Source organism: Ictalurus furcatus, chromosome 6 (genome assembly GCF_023375685.1).
Source record: "Ictalurus furcatus strain D&B chromosome 6, Billie_1.0, whole genome shotgun sequence".
Lineage (NCBI taxonomy): Eukaryota > Metazoa > Chordata > Actinopteri > Siluriformes > Ictaluridae > Ictalurus > Ictalurus furcatus.
Window position 1 is genome coordinate 1 of NC_071260.1, and position 27,500 is coordinate 27,500.

At 41.8% G+C, this 27,500-nt stretch overlaps 2 protein-coding genes and 2 non-coding genes across 6 annotated transcripts in view; all 4 read right to left on the bottom strand.

Moving 5' to 3' along the window:
• Positions 1-974: 974 nt before the first annotated feature.
• Positions 975-1,047, bottom strand: trnag-acc (transfer RNA glycine (anticodon ACC)). Its single transcript has one exon. It is a non-coding gene; the product is annotated as a tRNA-Gly (tRNA).
• Positions 1,048-1,149: 102 nt separating this feature from the next.
• On the bottom strand, positions 1,150-1,219 carry trnag-acc (transfer RNA glycine (anticodon ACC)). The gene has a single exon. It is a non-coding gene; the product is annotated as a tRNA-Gly (tRNA).
• A 15,067-nt stretch (positions 1,220-16,286) lies between these two features.
• Positions 16,287-21,750, bottom strand: LOC128608414 (hatching enzyme 1.2). The gene is made up of 7 exons (XM_053626075.1): positions 21,673-21,750; positions 21,311-21,361; positions 20,927-21,076; positions 20,708-20,825; positions 20,225-20,403; positions 19,255-19,336; positions 16,287-18,824 (listed from the first exon to the last, which is right to left on the bottom strand). The coding sequence occupies exons 1-7, from the start codon at positions 21,740-21,742 to the stop codon at positions 18,695-18,697; spliced, it is 780 nt and encodes a 259-aa protein (XP_053482050.1). The 5' UTR covers positions 21,743-21,750; the 3' UTR covers positions 16,287-18,694.
• Positions 21,751-23,057: 1,307 nt separating this feature from the next.
• glb1l (galactosidase, beta 1-like) overlaps positions 23,058-27,500 on the bottom strand; it is a 13,154-nt gene continuing 8,711 nt past the window's right edge. For 2 of the 3 annotated variants that reach the window (XM_053626072.1, XM_053626074.1), the window contains exons 9-16: positions 27,352-27,392; positions 26,816-26,934; positions 26,619-26,693; positions 26,423-26,512; positions 24,615-24,728; positions 24,393-24,524; positions 24,001-24,219; positions 23,058-23,388 (exon numbers count right to left, since the gene is read on the bottom strand). In XM_053626072.1, coding sequence (XP_053482047.1) covers positions 23,191-23,388; positions 24,001-24,219; positions 24,393-24,524; positions 24,615-24,728; positions 26,423-26,512; positions 26,619-26,693; positions 26,816-26,934; positions 27,352-27,392 — 988 coding nt within the window. In that variant the 3' untranslated portion in view covers positions 23,058-23,190. The remainder of the gene's footprint in view (positions 23,389-24,000; positions 24,220-24,392; positions 24,525-24,614; positions 24,729-26,422; positions 26,513-26,618; positions 26,694-26,815; positions 26,935-27,351; positions 27,393-27,500) is intronic. The other variant, XM_053626073.1, reaches the window with a different exon arrangement.

Genomic DNA, 27,500 nt, shown 5'->3' on the forward strand with positions numbered 1-27,500 from the left:
CCCCCTAACCCTAACCCTAACCCCTAACCCTAACCCCTAACCCTAACCCTAACCCCCTAACCCTAACCCCCTAACCCTAACCCTAACCCCTAACCCTAACCCTAACCCCCTAACCCTAACCCTAACCCCTAACCCTAACCCCCTAACCCTAACCCTAACCCTAACCCCTAACCCTAACCCCTAACCCTAACCCTAACCCCTAACCCTAACCCTAACCCCTAACCCTAACCCTAACCCTAACCCCCTAACCCTAACCCTAACCCCCCTAACCCTAACCCCCTAACCCCCTAACCCTAACCCTAACCCCTAACCCTAACCCCCTAACCCTAACCCTAACCCCTAACCCTAACCCCCTAACCCTAACCCTAACCCTAACCCCCTAACCCTAACCCTAACTCCTAACCCCCTAACCCTAACCCTAACCCCTAACCCCCTAACCCTAACCCTAACCCTAACCCCTAACCCTAACCCTAACCGCCTAACCCTAACCCTAAACCCTAACCGCCTAACCCTAACCCTAACCCCTAACCCCCTAACCCTATAAAAAAAATTAAATAAATAAATAAATAAATAGATAAATTTACAATGAATAAATAAATAATTGTTTTAAAAATAAAATAAATTAATTAAAATAAATAAATAAAAAAACTTGACAATCCTATTCAGTTTGTTCCTGCCTGGTCTCAAACCAAGGACCTTTTGTGCGGTAGGCAAACTTGCTAAGCACTACACTACAGCCACTGCTGCTTGACCAGGGACCTTTTGTGTAAAACCCTAACCTTTAAATAAATAAATCTGCTTGTTCCTGCCTGGTCTCGAACCAGGCACCTTTGGGTGGTAGGCAAACGTGCTAACCACTACACTACAGGCACTGCTGGTTGACCAGGGAGCTTTTGTGTAAAACCCTAACCTTAAAAAAAATCATCATAAATAAATAAATGAATGAATGAATAAATAAGCAAGCTGACGCAGCTTGTTCCTGCCTGGTCTCGAACCAGGGACCTTTTGTGTGGTAGGCAAACGTGCTAACCACTACACTACAGGCACTGCTGCTTGACCAGGGAGCTTTTGTGTAAAACCCTCACCTTAAAAAAAATCATCATAAATAAATAAATGAATGAATGAATAAATAAGCAAGCTGACACAGCTTGTTCCTGCCTGGTCTCGAACCAGGGACCTTTTGTGTGGTAGGCAAACGTGCTAACCACTACACTACAGCCACTGCTTGGTGACTTTTTGTGTAAAACCCTAACCTTAGAAAGAAAGAAAGAAAGAAAGAAATAACCCTCACCTTCACCCTAACCCCTAGCATCCCCTAACCCCACCCCTAACCCTTTAGCATCATGCTAGTTTGTTTTAGCATCATGTTAACATGTTTTAGCATCATGCTAGCAAAATTTGATATGTTTTAGCATCATGCTAGCATGGGTTAGCAACATGCTAACACGTTTTACCATCAAGTTAGCATGTTTTAGCATCATGCTAGCATGTATTAGCATCATTGTAACACATTTTAGCATCATGCTATCAAGTTTAACATCATGCTAGCTTTTCTTAGCATCATGCTAGCTCTAACAGTGCTGGCACCCTAACTGTTGGCTCTCAAAAGTATTCGCACCCTACCCGTCCGGCTCTCAAAGGTATTGGCGCCCTATATGTCTAGCTTTAAAAGCATTGGCACCCTACACGGCCAGCATCCTTGCTAGCATGATGATAACCTGTGCTAGCATGATGCTAAGTCATGCTAGCATGATGCTAAAACGTGCTAGCATGATGCTAAAGCATGCTAAAATATGCTAGCATGATGCTAAAACATATTGGCAAGTATTGGCTCTAAACACAAAGCTGTAAAAGTATGCCTCGGTACACATTCGGCTGTAAAATGTATTGGCACCCGATCTGTTCGGCTCTCAGAAGTATTGGCACCCTATCTGGCCGGCTCTCAAAAGTATTGGCACCCCGCACGGCCAGCTCTCAAAAGTACTGGCACCCTTGATGGTCAGCCCTAAAAAGTATTGGCGCACTACACGGTTAGCTCTAACAGTGCTGGCGCCCTAACTGTCCGGCACTCAAAAGTATTGGCGCCCTACGCAATCAGCTCGCGAAAGTATTGACGCCCGACAGGTCGGCACTCGAAATAATTCGCGCCCGACGCATCCGGCTCTCGAAAGTATTGTCGCCCGGCGCCTCAGGCACTAGGAAGTATTGGCGCCCTATGTGTCTGGCACTCGAAAGTATTGGCTCCCTGTTTGTCCAGCTTTAAAAGTATTGGCACCCTACACGGCAAGTATAGTGCTAACACGTGCTAGCAACATGCCAGCTAAGATGCTAAAACGTGCTAGCATGTTGCTAACACATGCTAGCATGATGCTAGAACATGCTAGAACAACATGGTAGAACAAAACGCATTGCTGCACTACACTGCCGGCTCTATCAGTACTGGCGCCCAATCTGTCCAGCTCTAAAAAGTATTGGCGCCCTACATGTCCAGCTCTTGAAAGTATTGGCACCCTACGCCATCGGCTCTAAGAGTATTGGCGCGCTACACAGCCGGCTCTAAATCTATTTCCGCTCTAAATGGACGGTTCTAAAGAGTATTGGCGCCCTATGCGTCCGGAACGCGAAAGAATTGGCACGATACGCGTGCGGCACTCGAAAGTATTGGCACCCTTAGTGTCCGGCATTCGAAAGTATTGGCGCCCTATTTGTCCACCTTTAAAGGCACCCTACAGTATAGTGCTAACACATGCTAACAAACTTGTAGCATGATGCTAAAACATGCTAGCATGATGCTAAAACATGCTAGCATGATGCTAACATGTGCTAGAACATGCTAGAATGATGCTAAAACATGCTAGCATGATGGTAAAACGTGTTAGCATGATGCTAAAACATGCTAAAACATGCCGGCATGATGCTAAAACATTCTAGCATGATGCTAAAACATTCCAGCATGATGCTAAAACAAGCTAGCATGATGCTAAAACATACTAAAACCTGCTAGCATGATGCTAAAATGTTAGAATGATGCTCAGATGTGCTAGCATCATGCTAAAACGTGCTAGTATGATGCTATAGCGTGATAGCATAATGCTAAAACATGCTAGCATCATGCTAAAACATGCTAAAACATTCTAGCATGATGCTAAAACATGCTAAAATGTGCTTGCATGACGCTAAAGCGTGCTAGCATAATGCTAAAACATGCTAAAACATGCTAAAGCATGATAAAACATGCTAAAACGTGCTTGCATGATGCTAAAGGGTGCTAGCATAATGCTTAACCATGCTAGCATGATGCTAAAACATGATAAATCGTGCTAGCATGATGCCAAAGATGCTTATCCATGCTAGCATGATGTTAAAAAATGCTAAAACGTGCTAGTATTAAGCTAAAACATGCTAGCATGTTGCTAAAACATGCTAGAATGATGCTAAAGCGTGATAATGCAAAAACAAGCTAAAACATGCTAGCTTGATGCTAACACATGCTAGCATCATGCTAAAACATTCTAGCATGATGCTAAAACATGCTAAAATGTGCTTGCATGACGCTAAAGCGTGCTAGCATAATGCTAAAAGATGCTAACATGATGCTAAAACATGCTAAAAGATGCTAGCATAATGCTAAAACATGCTAAGGCATGCTAACATGATGCTATGATGTTTTAGCATTATGCTAGCATCTTTTAGCATGTTTTAGCATGTTTTATCATGCTAAAAACGTTAGTATTAAGCTAAAACACGCTAGCATTATGCTAAAACATGCTAGCATTATGCTAAAACATGTTAAAACTTGCTAAAACATGCTAAACCATGCTAGCATGATGCTAAAACATGCTAAACATGCTAGCATTATGCTAACATGTGCTAGCACAATGCTAAAACATCGGAACGGAAGCTCAGTCGTTACTCTCAAAAGTATTGGCACCCTATCTGGCCATCTCTTGAAACAATTGGCACCCCTCATGGCTGGCTCTCCAAAGTATTTTAACCCGACACGGACGGTTCTAAAAAGTATAGCTGCACTACACGGCTGGCTCTCAAAAGTATTGGCGCCCGACGCGTCCGGCTCTCGATAGTATTGGCGCCCTATGCTGTTGGCTCTCAAAAGTATTGGCACCCTACGCGTCTGGCTCTCAAAGGTATTGGCGCCCTATATGTCCAGCTTTAAAAGTATTGGCACCCTATACGGCCAGCATCATGCTAGCATGCTAAAACATGCTAGCATGATGCTAACATGTGCTAGCATAATGCTAAAACATGCTAGCATGATGCTAAAACATGCTAGCATGATGCTAAAACATGCTAGCATGATGCTAAAACATGCTAGCATGATGGAAAAGCATGCTGCCATGATGCTAAATTGATGATGCATGTTTTAGCATCTTGCTAGCATTTTTTAGCATCTTTTCGCATCATCTTAACAAGTCTTAGCATTTTTTCGCATAATAGTAGTATGCTTTAGCATCATGCTAGCATGTTTTAGAATGTTTTAAAACATGTTAGCATCATGCTAAAATTTGTTAGCATGATGCTAACACATACTTATTATAATTATAATTATTATAATTATTCTTCTTCCACTTATTTTTCGGCACGTAACTAGTCCCGCATCGTTTGTCGGAGATCGACGGGTGAGATGTCAAATCGATCGGCTTATTGAGGAGAGTTGTCCAAAAGTATTGGCTCTAACAATGCTGGCGCCCTATCTGTCTGGCTCTCAGAAGTATTGGCACCCTATCCGGCTGGCGCTCAAAAGTATTGGCACCCTGCATGGCCAGCTCTCAAAAGTACTAGCGCCCATGACGGTCAGCTCTAAAAAGTATTGGTGCATAGCAAAAGTATTGGCACCCCGCACGGCCAGCTCTCAAAAGTACTGGTGCCCTTGTCGGTCGGCTCTAAAACGTATTGGTGGAATACATGGCCAGCTCTAACAGTGTTGGCGCCCTAAATGTTTGGCTCTCAAATGTATTGGCGCCCTACGCAATTATCTCTCGAAGTTTTTGGCGCCCGACGCGTCCGGCTCTCGAAAGGATTCGCGCCCGATGCGTCCGGCTCTCGAAAGTATTGTCGCCCGATGCGTCAGGCACTCGGAAGTATTGGCGCCTGATGCGTGAGGCGTAAACCTATGCCATTGGCTCTCAGCACTATACTGTAGCGTGCCAATACTTTTAAAGCTGAACAATTAGGGCGCCTATACTTTCGAATGCCGGACGCGTAGAGCGCCAATACTTTCGGGTGCCAAAGCGTAGGGCGCCAATACTTTCGAGTGCTGGACACTAAGGGCGCCAATACTTTCGAGAGCCGACAGTGTAGGGCACCTATACGTTCGAGAGCCGGACAGATAGGGCGCCAGCATTGTTAAAGCCGGCCGTGTAGTGCGCCAGTACTTTTGAGAGCTGGCCGTGCGGGGTGCCAATACTTTTGATTGCCGGCCGGATAGGGTGCCAATACCTCTGAGAGCCGAACAGATCAGGCGCCAATACATTTTACAGCCGAATGTGTACTGAGGCATACTTTTACAGCTTTCTGTTTAGAGGGCCAATACTTTCGCAACTCAATGCAAGTCTATGGGAAATTTTCTGACTTTGAGCTTCCGTACCGGGAATGCCGACATTCCAATCGCTTCCAAAACTCATAGCACACCTCTCCTCAATAAGCCGATCGATTTGACACCTCACCCGTCGATCTCCGACACACGGTGCGGGACTAGTTACGCGCTGAAAAGTGGAAGAAGAAGAATAACTAGACTGGTGCTTGACGTGGCAAAATTCCGATCGTGCGCCAATACTTTCGAGAGCCACCCATGTGGGGCGCCAGTACATTTGAGTGCTGGTATAGCATGTGTTAGCATCCTGCTAGCATGTTTTAGCATCAAGCTAGCATGTTTTAGCATTATGATAGCATGTTTTAGCATCATGCTAACATGTTTTAGCTCGCTTTATCATCATGCTAGCATGTTTTAGCATGATGCTAACATGTTTTAGCATCATGCCAGCACATGTTGGCATCAAGCTAGCATGTTTTGATATGTTTTAGCATCATGCTATCATGTTTTATAGCATTATTATTTGCTAGCACATATTAGCATCATGCTAGCATGTTTTAGCATCATGCTAGCATGTTTTAAAACATGCTAAAAGATGCTAGCATTATGCTAAAACATGCTAAAGCATGCTAACATGATGCTAAAACATGCTAGCAAAATGCTAAAACATGCTAAAACATGGTAGCATGATGCTAAAATATCATAGCATCATGCTAAAACGTGCTAGCATTAAGCTTTAACACGCTAGCATGATACTAAAACATGCTAGAATGATGCTTAAACATGCTAGAATGATGCTAAAACTTGCTAAACCATTCTAGCATGATGCTAAAACATGCTAAAACGTGCTTGCATGATGCTAAAACATGCTAGGATGATGCAAAAACATGTTAAAACATGCTAGCTTGATGCTAAAACATGCTAGCATAATGCTAAAACATGCTAGCAAGATGCTAAAACATGCTAAAACGTGCTAGCATGATGCCAAACATGCTTATCCATGCTAGCATGATGCTAAAATATGCTAAACATGCTAGCATTATGCTAACATGTGCTAGCACGGTGCTGAAACATCGGAACGGAAGCTCAAACTCGGAAAAATTTCCCATAGATTTGCATTGAGTTGCAAAAGAATTTGATGTTCAAGGGCGCCAATCGCTTATAGAAGTCATAGCACACCTCTCCTCAATAAGCCGATCGATTTGACACCTCACTCGTCGATCTCCGACAAACGGTGCGGGACTAGTTACACGCCGAAAAAAAAGTGGAAGAAGAAGAAGAATAACTAGACTAGTAAATTTCCTGAAGAAAATGTGAGTGGTGCTTGACGTGGCAAAATTCCGATCGTGTGCCAATACTTTCGAGAGCCACCCATGTGGGGCGCCAGTACATTTGAGTGCTGGTATAGCATGTTTTAGCATAATGCTAGCATGTTTTAGCATCATGCTAGCATGTGTTAGCATTATGCTAGCATGTTTTAGCATGTTTTAGCATCATCCTAGCATGTTTTACCATCATGCTAGCACGTTTCAGCATCATGTTAACATGTTCTAGCATCATGCTAACAAGTTTTAGCATCATGCTAGCACATTTTAACGTCATGCTAGCACGTTTCAGCATCATGCTAACACTTCTTAGCATCATGCTAGCACATCTTAGCATCATGCTAACACGTTTTAGCATCATGCTAGCATGTTTTGATATGTTTTAGCATCATGCTAGTATGTTTTAGAATGTTTTAGAATCATGCTATCATGTTTTATAGCATTATTATTTGCTAGCACATGTTAGCATCATGCTAGCATGTTTTAGCAAGTTTTAGCATCATGCTAGCATGTTTTAGCATCATGCTAGCATGTTTTAACATATTTTAGCATCATGCTAACATGTTTTAGCATAATGCTAGCACGTGTTAGCATCATGGTAGCATGTTTTCGCATGTTTTAGCAAGTTTTAGCATGTTTTATCATCATTCTAGCATGTTTTATCATCCTACTAGCATGTTTTTGCATCATGCTAGCATGTGTTAGCAGTATGCTGGCCGTGTAGGGTGCCAATACTTTTAAAGCTAGACATATAGGGCGCCAATACCTTTGAGAGCCGGACGGGTGGGGTGCGAATACTTTTGAGAGCCGACAGCGTAGAGCACCAACACTTTGGAGAGCCAGCCATGTGGGGTGCCAATTCTTTCAAGAGATGGCCACATAGGGCGCCAATACTTTTGAGAGCCTTCCTGATAGAGCGCCAACACTTGTGAGAGCCGGACAGATCGGGCACCAATAATTTTTAGAACCGGATGTATACGGAGGCAATTCTGTTAGAGCTGGCTGTGTAGGGCGCCAGTTCTTTCGCAAACCAATGCAAGTCTATGGGAAATTTTCTGAATTTGAGCTTCCATAGCGGGAATTCCGGCATTCTGATCACTTATAAAAGTCATAGCGGTGTGGGACTAGTTAAGCGCTGAAAAAAAAGTGGAAGAAGAACAATTATAACTAGAAAGGTACATTTCCTGGAGAAAATGTGAGTGGTGCTTGCGGTGGCGAAACAGGGACGGGGTGCCAACACTTTCGAGAGCCGGACAGATAGGGCGCAAGCATTGTTACAGCCGGACGTGTAGTGCGCCAATACTTTTTAGAGCCGACCGTCAAGGGCGCCAGTACTTTTGAGAGCTGGCCGTGCGGGGTGCCAATACTTTTGAGCCCCGCTGGAAAGGGTGCCAATACTTCTGAGAGCCAAACAGATCGGGTGCCGATACATAGGGCTGAACGTGAACGGAGGCAAAACTTTTAGAGCTTTCTCTTTAGAGGGCCAATACTTTCGAAACTCCATGCAAGTCTATGGAAAATTTTCCGAATTTGAGCTTCTGTAGCGGGAATTCCGGCATTCCGATCGCTTATAAAAGTCATAGCGCACCTCTCCTCAGTAAGCCGATCGATTTGACACCTCACCCGTCGATCTCCAACAAACGGTGCGGGACTAGTTAGTAGTGCACCAATACTTTTGAGAGCTGGCCGGGCGGAAGGCCAATACTTTTGACCGCCGGCTGGAAAGAGTTTTAGCATCATGCTGGCATGTTGCTAGCATGTGTTAGCACTATAATGGCTGTGTAGGGTGCCAATACTTTGAAAGCTGGACAAATAGGGAGCCAAAACTTTCGAATGCCGGACTCGTAGGGCGCCAATACTTCCGAGTGCCGGACGTGTAGGGCGCCAATACGTTTGAGTGCCTGACGCGTCAGGCGCCAATACTTCTGAGTGCCTGATGCGTACGGCGACAATACTTTCAAGAGCCGGACGGGTCGGGCGCCAATACTTTCGAGAGCCGACACTGTAGGGCGCCAATACTTTCGAGAGCCGGACAGATAGGGCGCCAGCACTGTTAGAGCCGGCCGTGTAGTGCGCCAATACTTTTTAGAGCCGACCGTCAAGGGCGCCAGTACTTCTGAGAGCCAAACAGTTCGGGTGCCGATACATTTTAGGGCTGAACGTGAACGGAGCCAAAACTTTTAGAGCTTTCTCTTTAGAGGGCCAATACTTTTGAAACTTTCGAAATGCTAGCATATTTTAGCATGATGCTAGCATGTTTTAGCATGTTTTAACATGATGCTAGAATGTTTTAGCATCATGCTGTCATGTTGCTAGCATGTGTTAGCACGATACTGGCCGTGCAGGGAGCTGGACAAATAGGGCGCCAATACTTTCGAGAGCCGACAGCATAGGGCGCCAATACTTTCGAGAGCCGGACAGATAGGGCGCCAGCATTGTTAGAGCTGGCCGTGTAGTACGCCAATAGTTTTAATGACGTTTTACCATCATGCTAGCACGTGTTACCATCAGCCTAGCACGTTTTACCAACATGCTAGCATGTTTCAGCATCATGCTAACATGTTTTAGCATCATGCTAACAACTTTTAGCATTATGCTAGCACGTTTTAGCATCACGCTAGCACGTTTTACCATCATGCTAGCATGTGTTACCATCAGCCTAGCACGTTTTACTATCAAGCTAGCACGTTTCAGCATCATGCTAGCATGTTTTAGCATCATGCTAACATGTTTTAGCATCATGCTATCACGTTTTACCATCATGCTAACACATCTTAGCATCATGCTAGCACATATTAGCATCATGCTAACACGTTTTAGCATCATGCTAGCATGTTTTGATATGTTTTAGCATCATGCTAGCTTGTGTTAGCAACATGCTAGCACGATTTAGCATCTTAGCTGGCATGTTGCTAGCATGTGTTAGCATCATGCTAACAAATTTTAACATCATGCTAACAAATTTTAACATCATGCTATCAAGTTTAACATCATGCTAGCATGTTTTAGAATCATGCTAGCTTGTTTTAGCATCATGTCAACACGTTTTAGCAACATGCTAGCACGTTTTAGTATCTTAGCTGTCATGTTGCTATCATGTGTTAGCACTATACTGGCCGTGTAGGGTGCCAATACTTTTAAAGCCGGACAAATAGGGAGCCAGTACTTTCGAGAGCCGGACACGTCAAGCGCCAATTCTTTCGCGAGCTGATTGCGTAGGGTGCCAATACTTTTGAGAGCCAGACAGGGCGCCAGCACTGTTAGAGCTGGCCATGTAGTGTGTCAATACTTTTGAGAGCCGGCCAGATAGGGTGCCAATACTTCTGAGAGATGAACAGATAATAATAATAAGTATGCAAGAGAACAAAAGTAGTGCTTTTCAATCACCACTAACAAGAACGGTACATTTCCTGAAAAAATGTGACTGGTGCTTGCATGGCAAAATTTGGATCGGATGCCAATACTTTTGAGAGCTGGACGGATAGGTTGCTAGAGGTTTTTAGCATGATGCTAGCATGTTTTAGCATGTGTTAGCATGATGCTATCACATGTTAGTTTTAGCATCATGCTAGCACGTGTTACCATCAGCCTAGCATGTTTTAGCAGGTTTTACCATCATGCTAACATGTTTTAGCATCATGCTAACAAGTTTTAGCATTATGCTAGCCTGTTTTAGCATCATGCTAACATGCTTTAGCATCATGCTAACAAGTTTAAGCATCATGGTAGCATGTTTTAACATCATGCTAGCACGTGTTAGCATCATGCTAGCATGTTTTAGCATCATGCTAGCACATGTTAGCATCATGCTGGTCGTGTAGGGCGCCAATACCTTTGAGAGCCAGACGCGTAGGGTGCCAATACTTTTGAGAGCCAACAGCATAGGGCGTCAATACTATCGAGAGCCGGATGCGGAGGGCGCCAATACTTTTGAGAGCCTGCCGTGTAGTGCAGCTATACTTTTTAGAACTGCCCATGTCATGTTAAAATAGCACACCTCTCCTCAATAAGCCGATCGATTTGACATCTCACCCGTCAATCTCCGACAAACGGTGTGGGACTAGTTACGCGCCAAAAAAAAAGTGGATGAAGAACAATTACGAATGACCTGCGGTGAAACAGGGATGGGGCGCCAATACTTTCGAGAGCCAAGAGTGTAGGGCGCCAATACTTTCGAGAGCCGGACAGATAGGGCGCCAACATTGTTAGAGCTGGCCGAGTAGTGCGCCAATGCTTTTTAGAGCAGACCGTCAAGGGCGCCAGTACTTTTGAGAGCTGGCCGTTCGGGGTGCCAATACTTGCCAATATGTTTTAGCATCATGCAAGAATGTTTTAGCATGCTTTAGCATCATGCTAGCATGTTTTAGCATCATGCTAGCATGTTTTAGCATCATGCTAGCATGTTTTAGCATGTTTTAGCAAGTTTTAACATGTTTTAGCATCATGCTAGCATGTGTTAGCATTATGCTAGCACATGTTAGCATCATGCTAGCATGTTTTAGCATGTTTTAACCTCATGCTAGCATGGATAAGCATGTTTGGCATCATGCTGGCACGTTTTAGCATCATGCTAGCATGCTTTAGCACCGTGCTAGCATGTTTTAGCATCATGCTGGCATGTTGTTAGCATGTGTTAGCACTATACTGTAGGGTGCCAATACCTTTAAAGGTGGACAAATAGGGCGCCTATACTTTCGAGTACCGGACGCGTAGGGCGCCAATACTTTCGAGAGCCGGACAATAAGGACGCCAATACTGTTTAGAGCCATCCATTTAGAGCGGAAATAGATTTAGAGCCGGCTGTGTAGCGCACCAATACTCTTAGAGCCAATGGTGTAGGGTGCCAATACTTTCAAGAGCCGGACATGTAGGGCGCCAATACTTTTTAGAGCTGGACAGATTGGGCGCCAGTACTGATAGAGCCGGCAGTGTAGTGCAGGAATGCGTTTTAGAGCCGGACCTGTACGGCACACATACTTTGCAGAGCAAGCCATTTGGGGTTCCAATACTTTTGAGAGCCAGACAGATTGGACGCCAATACTTCTGAGAGCCGGGCAGATGGGGCGCCAATACTTCTGAGAGCCGGACTTATACGGAGCCAATTCTTTTAGAGCAATCCGTGTAGGGTGCCAATTCTTTCGCAACCCAACGCAAGTCTATGGGAAGTTTTCAGACTTTGAGCTTCTGTACCGGGAATGCCGATACGCTCCAATAGGGTGCCGAACAGATCGGGCGCCAATACATTTTACAGCCGAATGTGTACCGAGGCATACTTTTACAGCTTTCTGTTTAGAGCCAATACTTGCCAATATGTTTTAGCATGATGCTAGCATGTTTTAGCATGCTTCAGCATCATGCTAGCACGTTTTAGCAACATGCTAGCACAGGTTAGCATCATGCTAGCATGTTTTAGCATGTTTTATCATCACGTTAGCATGTTTTAGCATCATGCTAGCATGTTTTAACATGTTTTATCATCATGCTAACATGTTTTAGCATCATGCTAGCATGTGTTAGCAGTATGCTGGCCGGTGCCAATACTTTTGCGAGCCGGCCAGATAGGGTGCCTATACTTCCGAGAGCCGAACATATCGGGTGTCAATACATTTTACAGCTGAATGTGTACCGAGTCATTCTTTTACAGCTTTCTGTTTAGAGGGCCAATACTTTCGCAACTCAATGCAAGTCTATGGAAAATTTTCCGACTTTGAGCTTCCGTACCGGGAATGCAGACATTCCGATCGCTTCCAAAAGTCATAGCACACCTCTCCTCAATAAGCCGATCGATTTGACAGCTCACCCGTCGATCTGCGACAAACGGTGCGGGACTAGTTACACGCCGAAAAAAAGTGGAAGAATAATAACTAGAGCGGTACAATTCCCGTAGAAAATGTGAGTGGTGCTTGACGTGGCAAAATTCCAATCGGGCGCCAATACTTTTGAGAGCCACCCATGTAGGGCGCCAATACATTTGAGTGCTGGTATAGCATGTTTTAGCATCATGCTAGCATGTTTTAGCATCATTCTAACATGTTTTAGAATCGTGCTAGCATGTTTTAGCATCATGCTATACTGTAGGGTGCCAATACCTTTAAAGGTGGACAAATAGGGCGCCAAAACTTTCGAATGCCAGACACTAAGGGCGCCGATACTTTCGAGTGCCGCCCACGTATGGTGCCAATTCTTTCGAGTGCCGGATGCATAGGGCGCCAATACTTTCGAGAGCCGGACGGGTCGGGCGCCAATACTTTCGAGAGCCGTCACCGTAGGGCGCTAATATATTCGAGAGCCAGACAGATAGGGCACCAGCACTGTTAGAGCCGGCCGTGTAGTGCGCCAATACTTTTTAGAGCCGACCGTCAAGGGCGCCAGTACTTCTGAGAGCCAAACAGTTTGGGTGCCGATACATTTTAGGGCTGAACGTGAATGGAGGCAAAAATTTTAGAGCTTTCTCTTTAGAGGGCCAATACTTTCTATAATTTCGAAATGCTAGAATGTTTTAGTATCATGCTGTCATGTTGCTAGCATGTGTTAGCACGATGTGTTAGCTGGACAAATAGGGCGCCAATACTTTCGAGAGCCGACAGCGTAGGGCGCCAATCCTTCCGAGAGCCGGACGCCAGCATTGTTAGGGCGCCAGCATTGTTAGAGCCGGCCGTGTAGTACGCCAATAGTTTTTATGACGTTTTACCATCATGCTAGCACGTGTTACCATCAGCCTAGCACGTTTTACCAACATGCTAGCATGTTTCAGCATCATGCGAACATGTTTTAGCATCATGCTAACAAGTTTTAGCATCATGCTAGCACGTTTTAGTATCATGCTAACACATTTTAGCATCATGCTAACATGTTGTAGCATCACGCTAGAACGTGTTACCATCAGCCTTGCACGTTTTACCATCAAGCTAACACGTTTCAGCATCATGCTACCATGTTTTAGCATGTTTTACCATCATGTTAACATGTTTTAACATCATGCTAACAAATTTTAGCATCATGCTATCAAGTTTAACATCATGCTAGCATGTTTTAGCATCATGCTACCTTGTTTTAGCATCATGCTAGCACGTTTTAGCATCATACTAGCATGTTTTGATATGTTTTAGCATTATGCTAGCATGTGATAGCAACATGCTAGCACGTCTTAGCATCTTAGCTGGCATGTTGCTAGCATATGTTAGTATCTAACAGTAGCATGTTGCTAACCCATGCTAGCATAATGCTAAAACATATCAAATTATGCTAGCATGATGCTAAGATGTGTTAGCATGATGCTAAAACATGCTAGCATGATGTTAAAACGTGTTAACATAATGCTAAAACAAGCTAGCATGATGCTAAAACATGCTAGCATGATGTTAAACTTGATAGCATGATGCTAAAATTTGTTAGCATGATGTTAAAACAAGCTAGCATGATGCTGAAACGTGCTAGCTTGATGGTAAAACGTGCTATTCTGATGGTAACACGTGATGGTAAAACGTGTTAGCATGATGCTAAAACGTGCTAGCATGATGCTAAAACTTGTTAGCATGATGCTAAAACATTCTAGCATGATGCTAAAACATGCTAGCATGATGCTAAAACATGCTAAAACAAGCTAGCATGATGCTAAAACGTCTTACCATGATGCTAAGACATGGTAGCATGATACTAAAACGTGCTAGCATGATGCTAAAGTGTGCTAGCATAATGCTAAAACATGCTAGCATAATGCTAAAACATTTTAGCATTATGCTAAAATATGTTAAAACATGCTAGCATGATGCTAATATGTGCTAGCAAATAATAATGCTATAAAACATGATAGCATGATGCTAAAACATATCAAAACATGCTAGCTTGATGCTAACATGTGCTGGCATGATGCTAAAACATGTTAGCATCATGCTAAAACATGCTAGCATGATGCTAAAGCGAGCTAAAACATGTTAGCATGATGCTAAAACATGCTATCATAATGCTAAAACATGCTAGCTTGATGCTAAAACATGCTAGCAGGATGCTAACACATGCTATACCAGCACTCAAATGTACTGGCGCCCCACATGGGTGGCTCTCGAAAGTATTGGCGCACGATCGGAATTTTGCCACATCAAGCACCACTCACATTTTCTTCAGGAAATTTACCAGTCTAGTTATTCTTCTTCTTCCACTTTTTTTCGGCGCGTAACTAGTCCCGCACCGTGTGTCGGAGATCGACGGGTGAGGTGTCAAATCGATCGGCTTATTGAGGAGAGGTGTGCTATGACTTTTGGAAGCGATCGGAATGTCGGCATTCCCGGTACGGAAGCTCAAAGTCAGAAAATTTCCCATAGACTTACATTGAGTTGCGAAAGTATTGGCCCTCTAAACAGAAAGCTGTAAAAGTATGCCTCAGTACACATTCGGCTATAAAATGTATTGGCGCCTGATCTGTTCGGCTCTCAGAGGTATTGGCACCCTATCTGGCCGGCTCTCAAAAGTATTGGCACCCCGCACGGCCAGCTCTCAAAAGTACTGGTGCCCTTGATGTTCAGCTCTAAAAAGTATTGGCGCACTACACGGCCAGCTCTAACAGTGCTGGTGCCCTAAATGTTCGGCTCTCAAATGTATTGGCACCCTACGCAATCACCTCTCGAAAGTTTTGGCGCCCGACGCGTCCCGCTCTCGAAAGGATTCGCGCCCGATGCGTCCGGCTCTCGAAAGTATCGTCGCCCGACGTGTCAGGCACTCGGAAGTATTGGCGCCCGATGCGTGAGGCGTAAACCTACGCCATTGGCTCTGAGCACTATACTGTAGAGTGCCAATACTTTTAAAGCTGAACAATTAGGGCGCCTATACTTTCGAATGCCGGACGCGTAGAGCGCCAATACTTTCGGGTGCCGAAGCGTAGGGCGCCAATACTTTCGAGTGCTGGACACTAAGGGCGCCAATACTTTCGAGAGCCGACAGCGTAGGGCACCTATACGTTCGAGAGCCGGACAGATAGGGCGCCAGCATTGTTAAAGTCGGCCGTGTAGTGCGCCAATACTTTTTAGAGCCGACCGTCAAGGGCGCCAGTACTTTTGAGAGCTGGCCGTGCGGGGTGCCAATACTTTTGAGCGCCGGCCAGATAGGGTGCCAATACTTCTGAGAGCCGAACAGATTGTGTGCCAATACATTTTAGAGCCGAACGTGAACGGAAGCAAAACTTTTAGAGCTTTCTGTTTAGAGGCCAATACTTTCGAAACTCAATGCAAGTCTATGGGAAATTTTCCGACTTTGAGCTTCCGTATCGGGAATTCCAGCATTCCGATCGCTTATAAAAGTCATAGCACACCTCTCCTCAATAAGCCGATCGATTTGACACCTCACCCATCGATCTCCAACAAACGGTGCGGGACTAGTTACGCGCCGAAAAAAAAGTGGAAGAAGAAGAATAATTATAATAATAACTAGACCGGTACATTTCCTGAAGAAAATGTGAGTGGTGCTTGCGGTCAAAACAGGGACGGGCGCAAATACTTTCAAGAGCCGGACAGATAGGGCGCCAGCATTGTTAGAGCCGGCCGTGTAGTGCACCAATACTTTTTAGAGCTGACCGTCATGGGCGCTAGTACTTTTGAGAGCTGGCCGTGCAGGGTGCCAATACTTTTGAGCGCCAGCCGGATAGGGTGCCAATACTTCTGAGAGCCAGACAGATAAGGCGCCAGCATTGTTAGAGCCAATATTTTTGGACAACTCTCCTCAATAAGCCGATCGATTTGACATCTCACCCGTCGATCTCCGACAAACGATGCGGGACTAGTTAAGTGCCGAAAAAAAAAGTGGAAGAAGAATAATTATAATAATTATAATTATAATAAGTATGCAAGAGAACAATAGTAGTGCTTTTCAAGCACCACTAATTATAATAATAACTAGAACTGTACATTTCCTGAAGAAAATGTGAGTGGTGCTTGCGGTGGCAAAACAGGGACGGGCACCAATACGTTCGAGAGCCGGACAGATAGGGCGCCAGCATTGTTAGAGCCGGCCGTGTAGTGCGCCAATACTTTTTTAGAGCCGACCGTCAAGGGTGCCAGTACTTTTGAGAGCTGGCCGTACGGGGTGCCAATACTTTTGAGCACCGGCCGGAAATGGTGCCAATGCTTCTGAGAGCCGAACAGATTGGGTGCCAATACATTTTACAAGCGAATGTGTACCGAGGAATACTTTTACAGCTTTCTGTTTAGAGGGCCAATACTTTCGCAACTCGATGCAAGTCTATGGGACATTTTCCGACTCTGAGCTTCCGTACCAGCAATGCCGACATTCCGATTGGTTCCAAAAGTCATAGCACACCTCTCCTCAATAGGCCAATCAATTTGACCTCACACCCGTGGAATTCCGAGAAAAACTGCGGGACTAGTTACGCGCCGAAAAAAAGTGGAAGAAGAATAATTATAACTAGAACGGAACATTTCCTGAAGAAAATGTGAGTGGTGCTTGCGTGGCAAAATTCGGATAGGGCGCCAATACTTTCGAGTGCCGGACGTGTAGCGCACCAATACTTTCGAGTGCCGAGAGCGTAGGGCGCCAATTACTCCAAAACCCTAAAATCCTTCAAAACACTTCAAAAACCTTCCAAAACCTTAAAAACTCAAAAACAGTTAAACCCTCCAAAACCTTCCGAACTCTAAAAAAAAAAAAAAAAAAAAAAACCCTCTGAAAGTTTAAAACCCTCAGAAACCCTTCAAAAACCTTCCGAAACCCTCCAAAACCCTAAAAACTCAGAAACCCTAAAATTTTTCGAAACCCTCCAGAACATTAAAACCCCCCGAAACCCTCGGAACCCTCCAAAACCCTAAAACACTTGGAAACCCTGCAAAAACCCTCTTAATAATCAAAACCCTTGAAAAACTCACCAAAACAGTCCAAAACCCTCTGAAACCCTAAAACACTCCGAAACCCTCCAGAAGCCTCCTGAACACTAAAACCCTCCAAATCCCTCCGAAACCCTAAAACACTCTGAATCTGTAAAACCCTCCGAAATGGTCCAAAAACCCTCTAAAACCCTTTAGAGTCAGATTGCATATTATTTAATAAAAATTAACTTTATAAGTTAGAAATTAATTAAATAATATGTAAATAAAACCAACAGTAATATGGAGAAATGAACAGAAGTGAAGAGTGAACACTGTGTGTGTGTGTGTGTGTGTATTAGGTCTCACCCCTTCATATCTGTGTTGCCAAATTCTACACATATGCTCTTTGGCAGTCACAGCTCTCTGTGTGTGCGTGTGTGTGTGTGTGAGAGAGTGAGCATGTCTGTTCTACGTTGCATTTGTGCTCTACTATCAGGCCTTCATTTCTGTGTGGAAATTTTCAGATTTATTTAGGATTTGTTGATTTTATTTCACAAATGGAAAAATAAACTCGTATTTTCACATTTCCCAATGATTTTCTATGTGGGGTCAGTATGACCCTGAACACCATGAGTGTGACTTTTTTTTTTTTAAAACATACCTTCAGAACAACCAAATCAAGCAGTTTTTTGTGTGTATACATAGATAATGTAGAAAAAATTACAAAACCTTATGCCACTGAGATGAAGGGAACCATATTTTTTAACCAAGGAAAGTATATCATTTAATAATTTATATTAATTAATGCATGTTTATATGTAATGATTCCAAACATAACATGCCAGGTTCAGAGCAGACATTTAAAATTAAAATACATACTTTAATGGTTAATTACTTTAATGTTAATAAATTAGTTATGAATAGTGCTAAGCATTAAAAACAATAATTAAAAAAGTGTTTGTGATCAGCTTTCTGTTGCTTTCTGTTATATACATTTAATTGCATTACTAAATACATTTGTAGAGTTTATTGATTTTCATGACATCAAGTTCACTTGGACCCAATCTCTGTCCCAGTTTAATGTTCCAGCTTCGTTTTGGCACAATGGTAGGATCACCATCCTCAGAATACGTGTACCTGCAAACACAGGGGAAAAAAATACTGCACTTTTGAACCTTTATGCACTTGTATATTATAAAATGTAAATATTGTGTGGTTATGAAAGGTTTTCACTCATTTTAAATTGTCTCATATTTTATGACATCATGTTTTATGATGTTATGAAACTTTAAAAGCATTAAAAGCAGTGAATGGTGTGATAAAAGAATGAGGTCATACATTCATAACTTCTAGGCTCAGTTCTCGAATTGGACACCTTTTTCTCATGTCATGTGACCTTAAGTTTCATTATAGTGTTTATTTTTATTATTTCATTACTATTATGATTATGTTAAATAATAATGTATGACCAAAAAGGGTTTAAAGGAGGTTAGAAACAAATTCAATACAATACAGCATGTGCAATCAGTTGTATTCACTACCGCAAGACACAAAATAAATAGCATACTTTCCAAAGTGCATGATGGAACCATAATCATAAGGCATGTCCATGTTGTTCATCTTAAACTTCCCAAAGTTCCTTACATGATCTGCAAAACAAACATATCACTGAGCATGCCACAGAAGAAGTGTTACTGAGTTTAGTATTTTGTCAATATATTGCTGCACATATAATTGTCCTACTTGTAATTATCACAATAATTGTTCAAAAATAGCAGCTGATCCAGCATATCCTGTTATTTTACTTTAAAAAAACAAACAAAAAACAAACATTTGTACTCTGACATACTTGTGCACACAAATTAATGAAGCCACAAGATACTAAATAAAGGTCATGAAATCGTAATGTGTGCATGGAAGGTATACTAATTTACCGCACTTTTAATTCACTATATTGATTACTCAGATTCATAAACTAATGCCAGTGTGCAAGAAAAACGTGCTTACATTCAAAGTCAGAATCATGCATAACTGAGACACGACACTGTGGAGTCGTTTAGTACAGCGTTATGGTATATTTTTCCTCCATACCTGTACACAATGTGATTCTTCGTATAGTATCTGATACAATTTGTTTTTAGTTGTTAGCTTTGAAAGTTAAGCCAAAAACAGGATCAAGTTTGAGTTTGATTAAATTTACAGCTGCAAGATGTAAAGTACACAGTAGAATCGTTCACTATACTTAAGAAAAGTTGTTAGTTTTGACTGAAATTCCTGTGCTTTATAATAGGTTGTGTATGCTCAGGGTAGCACAAATTGTGCAACTGTAATGAGATTTGTGGTTGTATATACACTCAAAAACACTATGGAATATCATTAGAGGACAAGTTTAAATTTAAAAAGACTATTCATTTATGAATAATATTGTTTGTTTAAAGTCCACAAAAGTTTTTTTTAAATCACCAACTCTGAATATAACCCTTTACATGTATATAAGTGCTAACACTGTATTTCTGTATGTGTGGGTGTCTGTTTACCTTTCCAAATTTTGGACCACATGATTGTGACATATTTATCACGATCAGCACGTGACTGTTCGTGTACAAATCCAAGCACATGCATGAGTTGATGAGAAACAACTCCAGAGCTCACACACTCCGGACTTTGCAAGGAGAGAGTCTGTCTGCCTCCACTTGAACCCAAGTATGACCAACACCTGTAATGAACACGCAATGAACCTGACCTAACACACATTACACATTAGAGTGCCACCGATATTCACTTATGGTTTCATCCATCCATCCATCCATCCATCCATCCATCTTCAACCGCTTACTCCTTTTCAGGGTCACGGGGGAACCTGGAGCCTATCCCAGGAAGCACTTATGGTTTCATACATGTTAAAAATTTACTAAGAATTATTCAAGTTTATTTGCCTTATATGCACATTTTCTTTCATCATGTATGTTAATTTATTACTGTAAGGTCACATGAATTTAAAAGATCTTTTATTTCCTTACCCAGTTTTAGGCTGAATGTCCAGGAAGTCTCTCTGGTGTGTTCTGGGTACAAAGCGCACACACGTGTCTCTCTCAATCAGATGCATCCCTTGCTTTATAATTTGGCGTTCCGCTTCAGCTAAAGAACGGGAATTTAGAAGAGCCGTATAGTGAGTCACTGAGAGAGAGAGAGAGTGTGAGAGAGTGTGTGTGCGTTTTCCGAAAGGAAAAGTAACTTACTGTACTTGGGTGAGAGTGTGTATGCGATGTAAACGTGTCCATCTACGGATCTGGACCATAAACAGCTTTGGGCAAAACAGCTTTTCTCACTTCTGCTGGAGACAGCAATATCACCCTCTCTGAGTTTCACTCCATCCATCGCATCCACCGCTACAACAAACAGTAAAAACTACAGCCTTGTATTTCAGCTATATATTAAATAAAGACATGTCAATCAGGATATAAAATTATAAAACTAACCCTAACCCATGTTCTTTAAAACTACAAAAAAATAATCTTATAATAATCTGCTACAGGACCTTTATGATATACTGCTACATTAACATGGTGCTAAAGTATTTTTAGATGCTTGAAGACTTTATTAAAATTTTTTTTTTTTTTTACCTTCATAGTCATTGATGTCCATAATTGTGTCCATCGCAGTTCTTTCATTTTCTTATAAGTAATGTGGAGACAAACTCAAACAGTATCATAATCCAGAAATATGAAGAAAAACAAAAACAAAAAAAAACTTATGGATTTAGGTTAAATATTCAATCTATACACCAGAATTAAACATAAACCTACATCCAACATCTATTGTTACAAGCACTGTACAAATAAAACTAAACTGAATGTCAGTATTTAAAAAATAGGAAGCTGAACCTTGTTTGGATGATTGTTATACGGTACAATTCTCATTACAGACCTGTTGGCAAATATTTGGTAAAATATATAAATAAATATGATGGTAAAGATTTATTTACCTGTGTAACTACTCCTGTATCTCGTATTTCTGAACTCCGATCCGATGGAATGCTGTAACGTACAAACCATTGCCCACCCCAATCAATTATGGAGAAAAGTGCAAAAGCATTCAAATAGCAAACTATTTTTTAAAAGAAGATTCTACCTGAAGCAGCTGTGTAAACCAAGGTAAAAGGAGGAAGAGAACCTCTGTGCGTCTCATGCTGACTACAGATCCACTCACATGTGCAGCTTCTCTATCACCTGCTTTAAAAGGTTTTTCCTGCAACCTGATTATTAGGTTCATGATGTCACTAGTAACCTGCCATTAGTGTGTCTGAATTACCAGAACTTTCCATAAACAAATACCAGACATCTCTGTAAACAATTCTAGCAAATAACATGGAATCTTGCACTTAAGATTTTAGTACTTTATCAAGTTGGGTTATGTCTGTTAAGTGTATTTAGCATTTTATGTACTTGAACAAGTTAAGAAATGTTTGTCGCTATATAATCAGTTTATAATTCCACATTGCTGCAGGATTTTGGTCAAAGCCATCAAAGAAATCACATTTCTTTGAATCATAACTGAATTAGGGGCTTCACAGTAATTAATGTGTATAAGTAATATATTACATATAATCACAACTTAATTTTATTTGCAAATATTTTTTCAGACTATATTGTTTCTCCACTTCAGCTCATCATATCTGTGACACATACACATTCAGTCCCCTCTGAAACTACTCGAACGGCAAGGCCCATTCATTTGTTTTTGCTATACGTCAAAGACATTTGGGTTCGTGATCAAAAGATGGATGAGATGAGTTTAGGATTTCTGACTTGATTTCCTAGCATTTATATGTAGATGTGTTCAATGATACAGAACGTAGCACATTTTGTATCAGACCAACCAATTTTTAGGCGAGAAAAAAATATTAGAACATGTGACTGACCGGTGTTTCTTATTGCCCAGGTGTGTCCTGTAAGATTGACTGTTTAAAAAAATAATTAGCTCTGAACATCTAATTTTGGTTGTAGACTTCATTTTCACCTGTGAAGAATGCATTTGTTGTTTTAAAGGATAAACCAATATGAAGATCAGAGAGCTGTCTGTGGGAGAAAAGCAAGACATTTTAAAGCTGAGAAAAGAGGGAAAATCAATCAATCCGAGTCATTGCACAAACATTGAGCATAACCAATACAACAATTTGGAATGTCCTGAAAAAGAAAGAAACCTCTGGTGTACTGAGCAACTGACACCGAACGGGTCGGCCAAGGAAAACAAGTTGATGACAGAAACATTGCGAGAGCTGTGAAGAAAAACCGAAAATATGTAGTATTTGTGCACCTACAGAGATGTATATGGCAGGAGGAGCTGATAAACCACATACTCAGTGTGTGATTATAATATTTAATATTTCTTATATAACAATGAGTCATATTTCCAAATTTTATTGCTCTTTCAAAAACAGTGTTCTGATATTAATACAATATTCTTACATTATTGTGTAAGGAAGCATGTGTGTGTGTATATTTCACACAGCCATGTTGTCGAGTTGTGGGCGGTCTGTAAACACCACTTGTCTGTGATAGGCTGCTTTCTCCAGCTCCAGCACGGTGATGTTGTTAGTTAACGTGGCACTGATTAACGACGCAGGAACGTACAGCGTGTGCTGAGGACCACGTCCTGGCCAGAACCGACCCACATTAACACCGTTAATGAACACCTGACCCTGAAACAAACACATGCACAATCAAATTCTCAATAAAGATTAGAATAGATTGTTGTCATACCTAATTTGCACAGAATTGAGGAAATATTTCTTTAAATGTCACCATAGCTGAGATCACAGCTCCATGTCTCACACATGTGTGGAGAACAAAAGATCGCCTGTCACTCGGTTCCATTTAAATATCAAACTCAAATTTCAGTTAACACCATCAGGCCAACATACATGTATTTCTGTGTAAATATTTGTGAAACATAGGAGTGATTTATATTTACATGTTATGGGTTTTAACTGCAAAAAAGTAGTCTGCCTTTTTTACTACATTAACATTTAACAACTAAGTTTACACTTTGATAGAAACTGACTCTGAGAGGATACAGCTGGACAGTTAAAGGCCAACCATTAAAGGTGCTGGGATTTGAACTCACAACCTTCTGATTAGTATCATAAAGCTTTAACCACTGAGCCACTACTTTAATACACTAGTCACTATCCACAGCACACTCCACCTTGTACTTAACAAATTCAATACTTATGTTAATTAGCATTAGTTATAAACGGTAAAACTAATGATCCTTGGCTGGTTGGTGATGATCATAAGAGGATTTAACGCACCTTGGTCCAGCCAGTAAGTTTGATGAAAGTGTCTCTGGAGACACCATTGGGTTTTAAAGTGCCAGAATAAAAACTAGGTCCAGTGTTTCCATCCTCTTTCCCATCTGACTTCTGTCCCAACTGCAGCCAACTCCTCGCAATCACACCATCAATATCCAAAGGAAAAATCAGCCAATCCGAGAGGACGTCGTTACCCAGGATCAGATTTCCCAAGATGCCCTGTTTGAAAAATGTGTATACAGCAGACAACTGTCAGGTTAACTCACTCCCTCGGTCCTCGCTCACTCCCTCACTCCCTGAGTCCTCACCCATTCCCTCGCTCTCTCAATCCCTCATTCCCTCATTCACTCACTCACTCCTGTTGCGTTCTAAATACATTGACATGTTCTTACCTTGTAGTCATTGATTTTGGGGCCGAAGTTCACTCTGCCCATGTTCTCTACTAAAAGGTCAAGCTGATCTCCTTCACGCCCTGTCACATTTATCACCAATGTAATGTCTCTCTCCATCACACCCTGATACATCTACACACACACACACACACACACACACACACACATTAAATAATGCAAGTTCTTTCACCAACACACTCTGATAAACTTATACACACTCACGCCATTCACAGAGATGTAGGCTCGGTCGTGGATGCCGTTTAGTGGAGAGATCAGTGGTGTTTGATCCGGAATGTCCCGTGGCAATCGTGTCCGATACAGCACATAGCCATAGTACTGAAATGACATTACAATATTATTTATTATAGCAGATATAATGTACGTCAACACACATCCATAATTCAAAAAGTTATTCTCAAAGTTACTGTACAGTATTGTTACTATAGAGCTGTATTCAACTAAAATTAGTGAGGGTCCAATTATATCAAATTTGTTGCTTATAAAAGTGTGGATTTTCAACTAACATGACTGAAAGATGATAACCATTATCTTTTCATCCTTAACCATCAATGAGTACTATATTGTTATTTAAACACCAAATAAAACAGACCAAACATAGGGATACATCAGTACTTAACCCTGATAGTTAAATGTTAAATAATATAAAGATATCAGAGCAGTGTTGGGGTCAGACACTGGGTTCCTCATAGTTGGCTCTTCTACAGGAGACATCACTGGAGTGGACACCAAAAGTCAGTGTTTATTGAGAATATCTTGAGTCCATGTTCTGCTCTCTTGCTGGTGGTCAGATGGCCAGGGCTCGTTCCTCTTCTACCAAAGTCACTCTGAAGCTGCTTTTGACTTTTGCTGTTCTCCTGAGTGTTACCTTTAACACCATACAGTCCCAAAGCTCTCAAAACAGTCTGACTAGAATGTGGTAAAAGTGTGTGATTTATTATTCGAAGATCATGATTTTACATCCCTACAATCCTGATGATCTGGGGCCAGAAGTCGTATCTCATAAACTCACTCTGATACCATATTTTCTCTATATATAAATTACTGAGTGAGTCACACTGTAACCAAGTACTTGTGCTCAATTTGATACCATACAAGGGCATGAGGACGGAACTATAAACAGTGCAGATCACTGATTGGTCAAACACCAATTTCTCTGACTTAAATGGTTTTTCTACCAGACAATACAGCAGCATGATGATCAATAGTGCAGTACAGTGCAGATGTTACTAAGCCATGCCATACTAAAAGAGAATATAATCAACTTTGCTGTCTAGGTTGGATGCTAGCGAGTATGGAAGAGCTATTTGTTTAGTCAAGCTTTCTGTTAATAACTTTTCTCTTAGGTGAAGACGCCGATCTGGAGGATTTGTGGGCATAGAAAGTTATTGTAAACCAGGATGGTTGGGCCCTAGCCCTAAACCCCACACTCACGTGTTCATGGACAGCTTTAAGTCCCACTTTGTGCACAATGTACATCTACTTAAATCACTATAGGACAAAAGACTAAAGTTCACTGTGAGATTGCTGTGGATGGTCCCACTCGGACAGCCTAAAGATTACACTTACTATAAACAGCCTACACCCAATTTTCATGAATTCTTCAGAGGATACTGTAGATTTAAATGTAAAACTGTATTGCAATCTTATAACACATTGATGCTCAGTGTGAACCTCCTTTCAACACATTAATTGAGAGTTTTTCCTTTACCATTGTCATTAGAGATAATTGATGTCTAAATTAGGAGTAAAGGGAGGATTTTCATCTGAAAATCTGAGCTGCTCATTGAAGTCCAACTACTCACTGCTTGACTGCTTAGCCATCCTTTTCCCCAGATGAACCACACTCCCCCACCCCCACCCCTCGATGGACAAGGCAAGACCGCTGAGGGTAACCCCAGCAGACAAGATATTAAACCCCCATGAACAAGGGGTAAGCCTGCAGAAAATCCCACAGACAAAAGAGAACCTGGAGGAAATATATATGAATATGACAGACAGACAAATCTTACTTGTTTAATCTCCTCAAACGTCAGTGGCTTTTCAGACTTGACAGGACCCTGAGGTGATAAGATCTCCAACAAACCACTGACATTACCGATCTAGATCACATTTATAAAAATAAAAAATATCTAATACAACCATCTCTGTTTTTATTTATCATTTTTATTTAGTGTATTTATTAATCTGGAGTTAAAAAATGTTCACCTTTTGTAGCATCACAAAACCATACGCCATCTTTGGTAAAGGTGGAGGCATCGGCCCAACTGGAATATCACGGAACTGAAAATATTAAAATATAGGGCTTTATACTTTTAAAAAATATATGTGTGTGTGTGACAATGATATTCTATGACAATTACTTATGCCATTAACACACTAACAGTATTTGTTTGTGCTCATACGTCTTTAATGACATCTCTGATGGCCAGCAGTTTGTCAGTCGGATCTCCAGCTTCTGATAATGGAGCATCGTAATCATAACTTGTCACTACAGGACGGTACCTTGTATCATGATCTGCTCCTAAACAGTAAATAAACACAAGTAACCATAAAAACACATTATGTGCCCCAATCACACTCAATTCACTATATCAGCTATCTTCCCTCACAGTACTATCACCATCATGCCAACACCAACTTCCTGCTTATCTTAGTGTTTACCTCATGATAGCATTACGCTAACCTCACACTTACTCAGTGCTAACCCTAACAATTAGCTCATGTAAGTGGAAGAAGGCAGCTAGCACTTTTCTCCATGTGTTATTGTCTGCTTAGTGATGTAACATGAGCTGCAGTTGTGTGCACAGATGAAGCATGCGTTAGCCTGTAGGACTTCACCCTCCCTGGTTGGCTAATCTGTACAGTAGCCAAATTCAGGAGAAAGGGTGATTAAAAAGATGGAGAAGATGATTATTTTAATATGATTTTAATGACACACCGTTCCAGTAACCAAAGTTCGTCCCTCCTTCAAACATGTACCTGAGGAGACAGAGAGAGAGAGAGAGAGACAGAGAGAGAGAGAGAGAGAGAGAGAACTCAAGTTAAAGGTCCTGAAATAGATTTCACCATTAAACTCTAAAATATACA

Bases quoted from the DNA above. Each gene is read 5' to 3' on its own strand.
- LOC128608414 (XM_053626075.1), bottom strand. From the start codon at position 21,742: ATGGTTTGTACGTTACAGCATTCCATCGGATCGGAGTTCAGAAATACG. The intron at 20,404-20,707 runs GTAAGGAAATAA...TGTTCATTACAG, and splicing joins GACATTCAGCCTAAAACTGG to GTGTTGGTCATACTTGGGTT. The intron at 18,825-19,254 runs GTATGCTATTTA...CTGTGTTTGCAG, and splicing joins TCCATCATGCACTTTGGAAA to GTACACGTATTCTGAGGATG.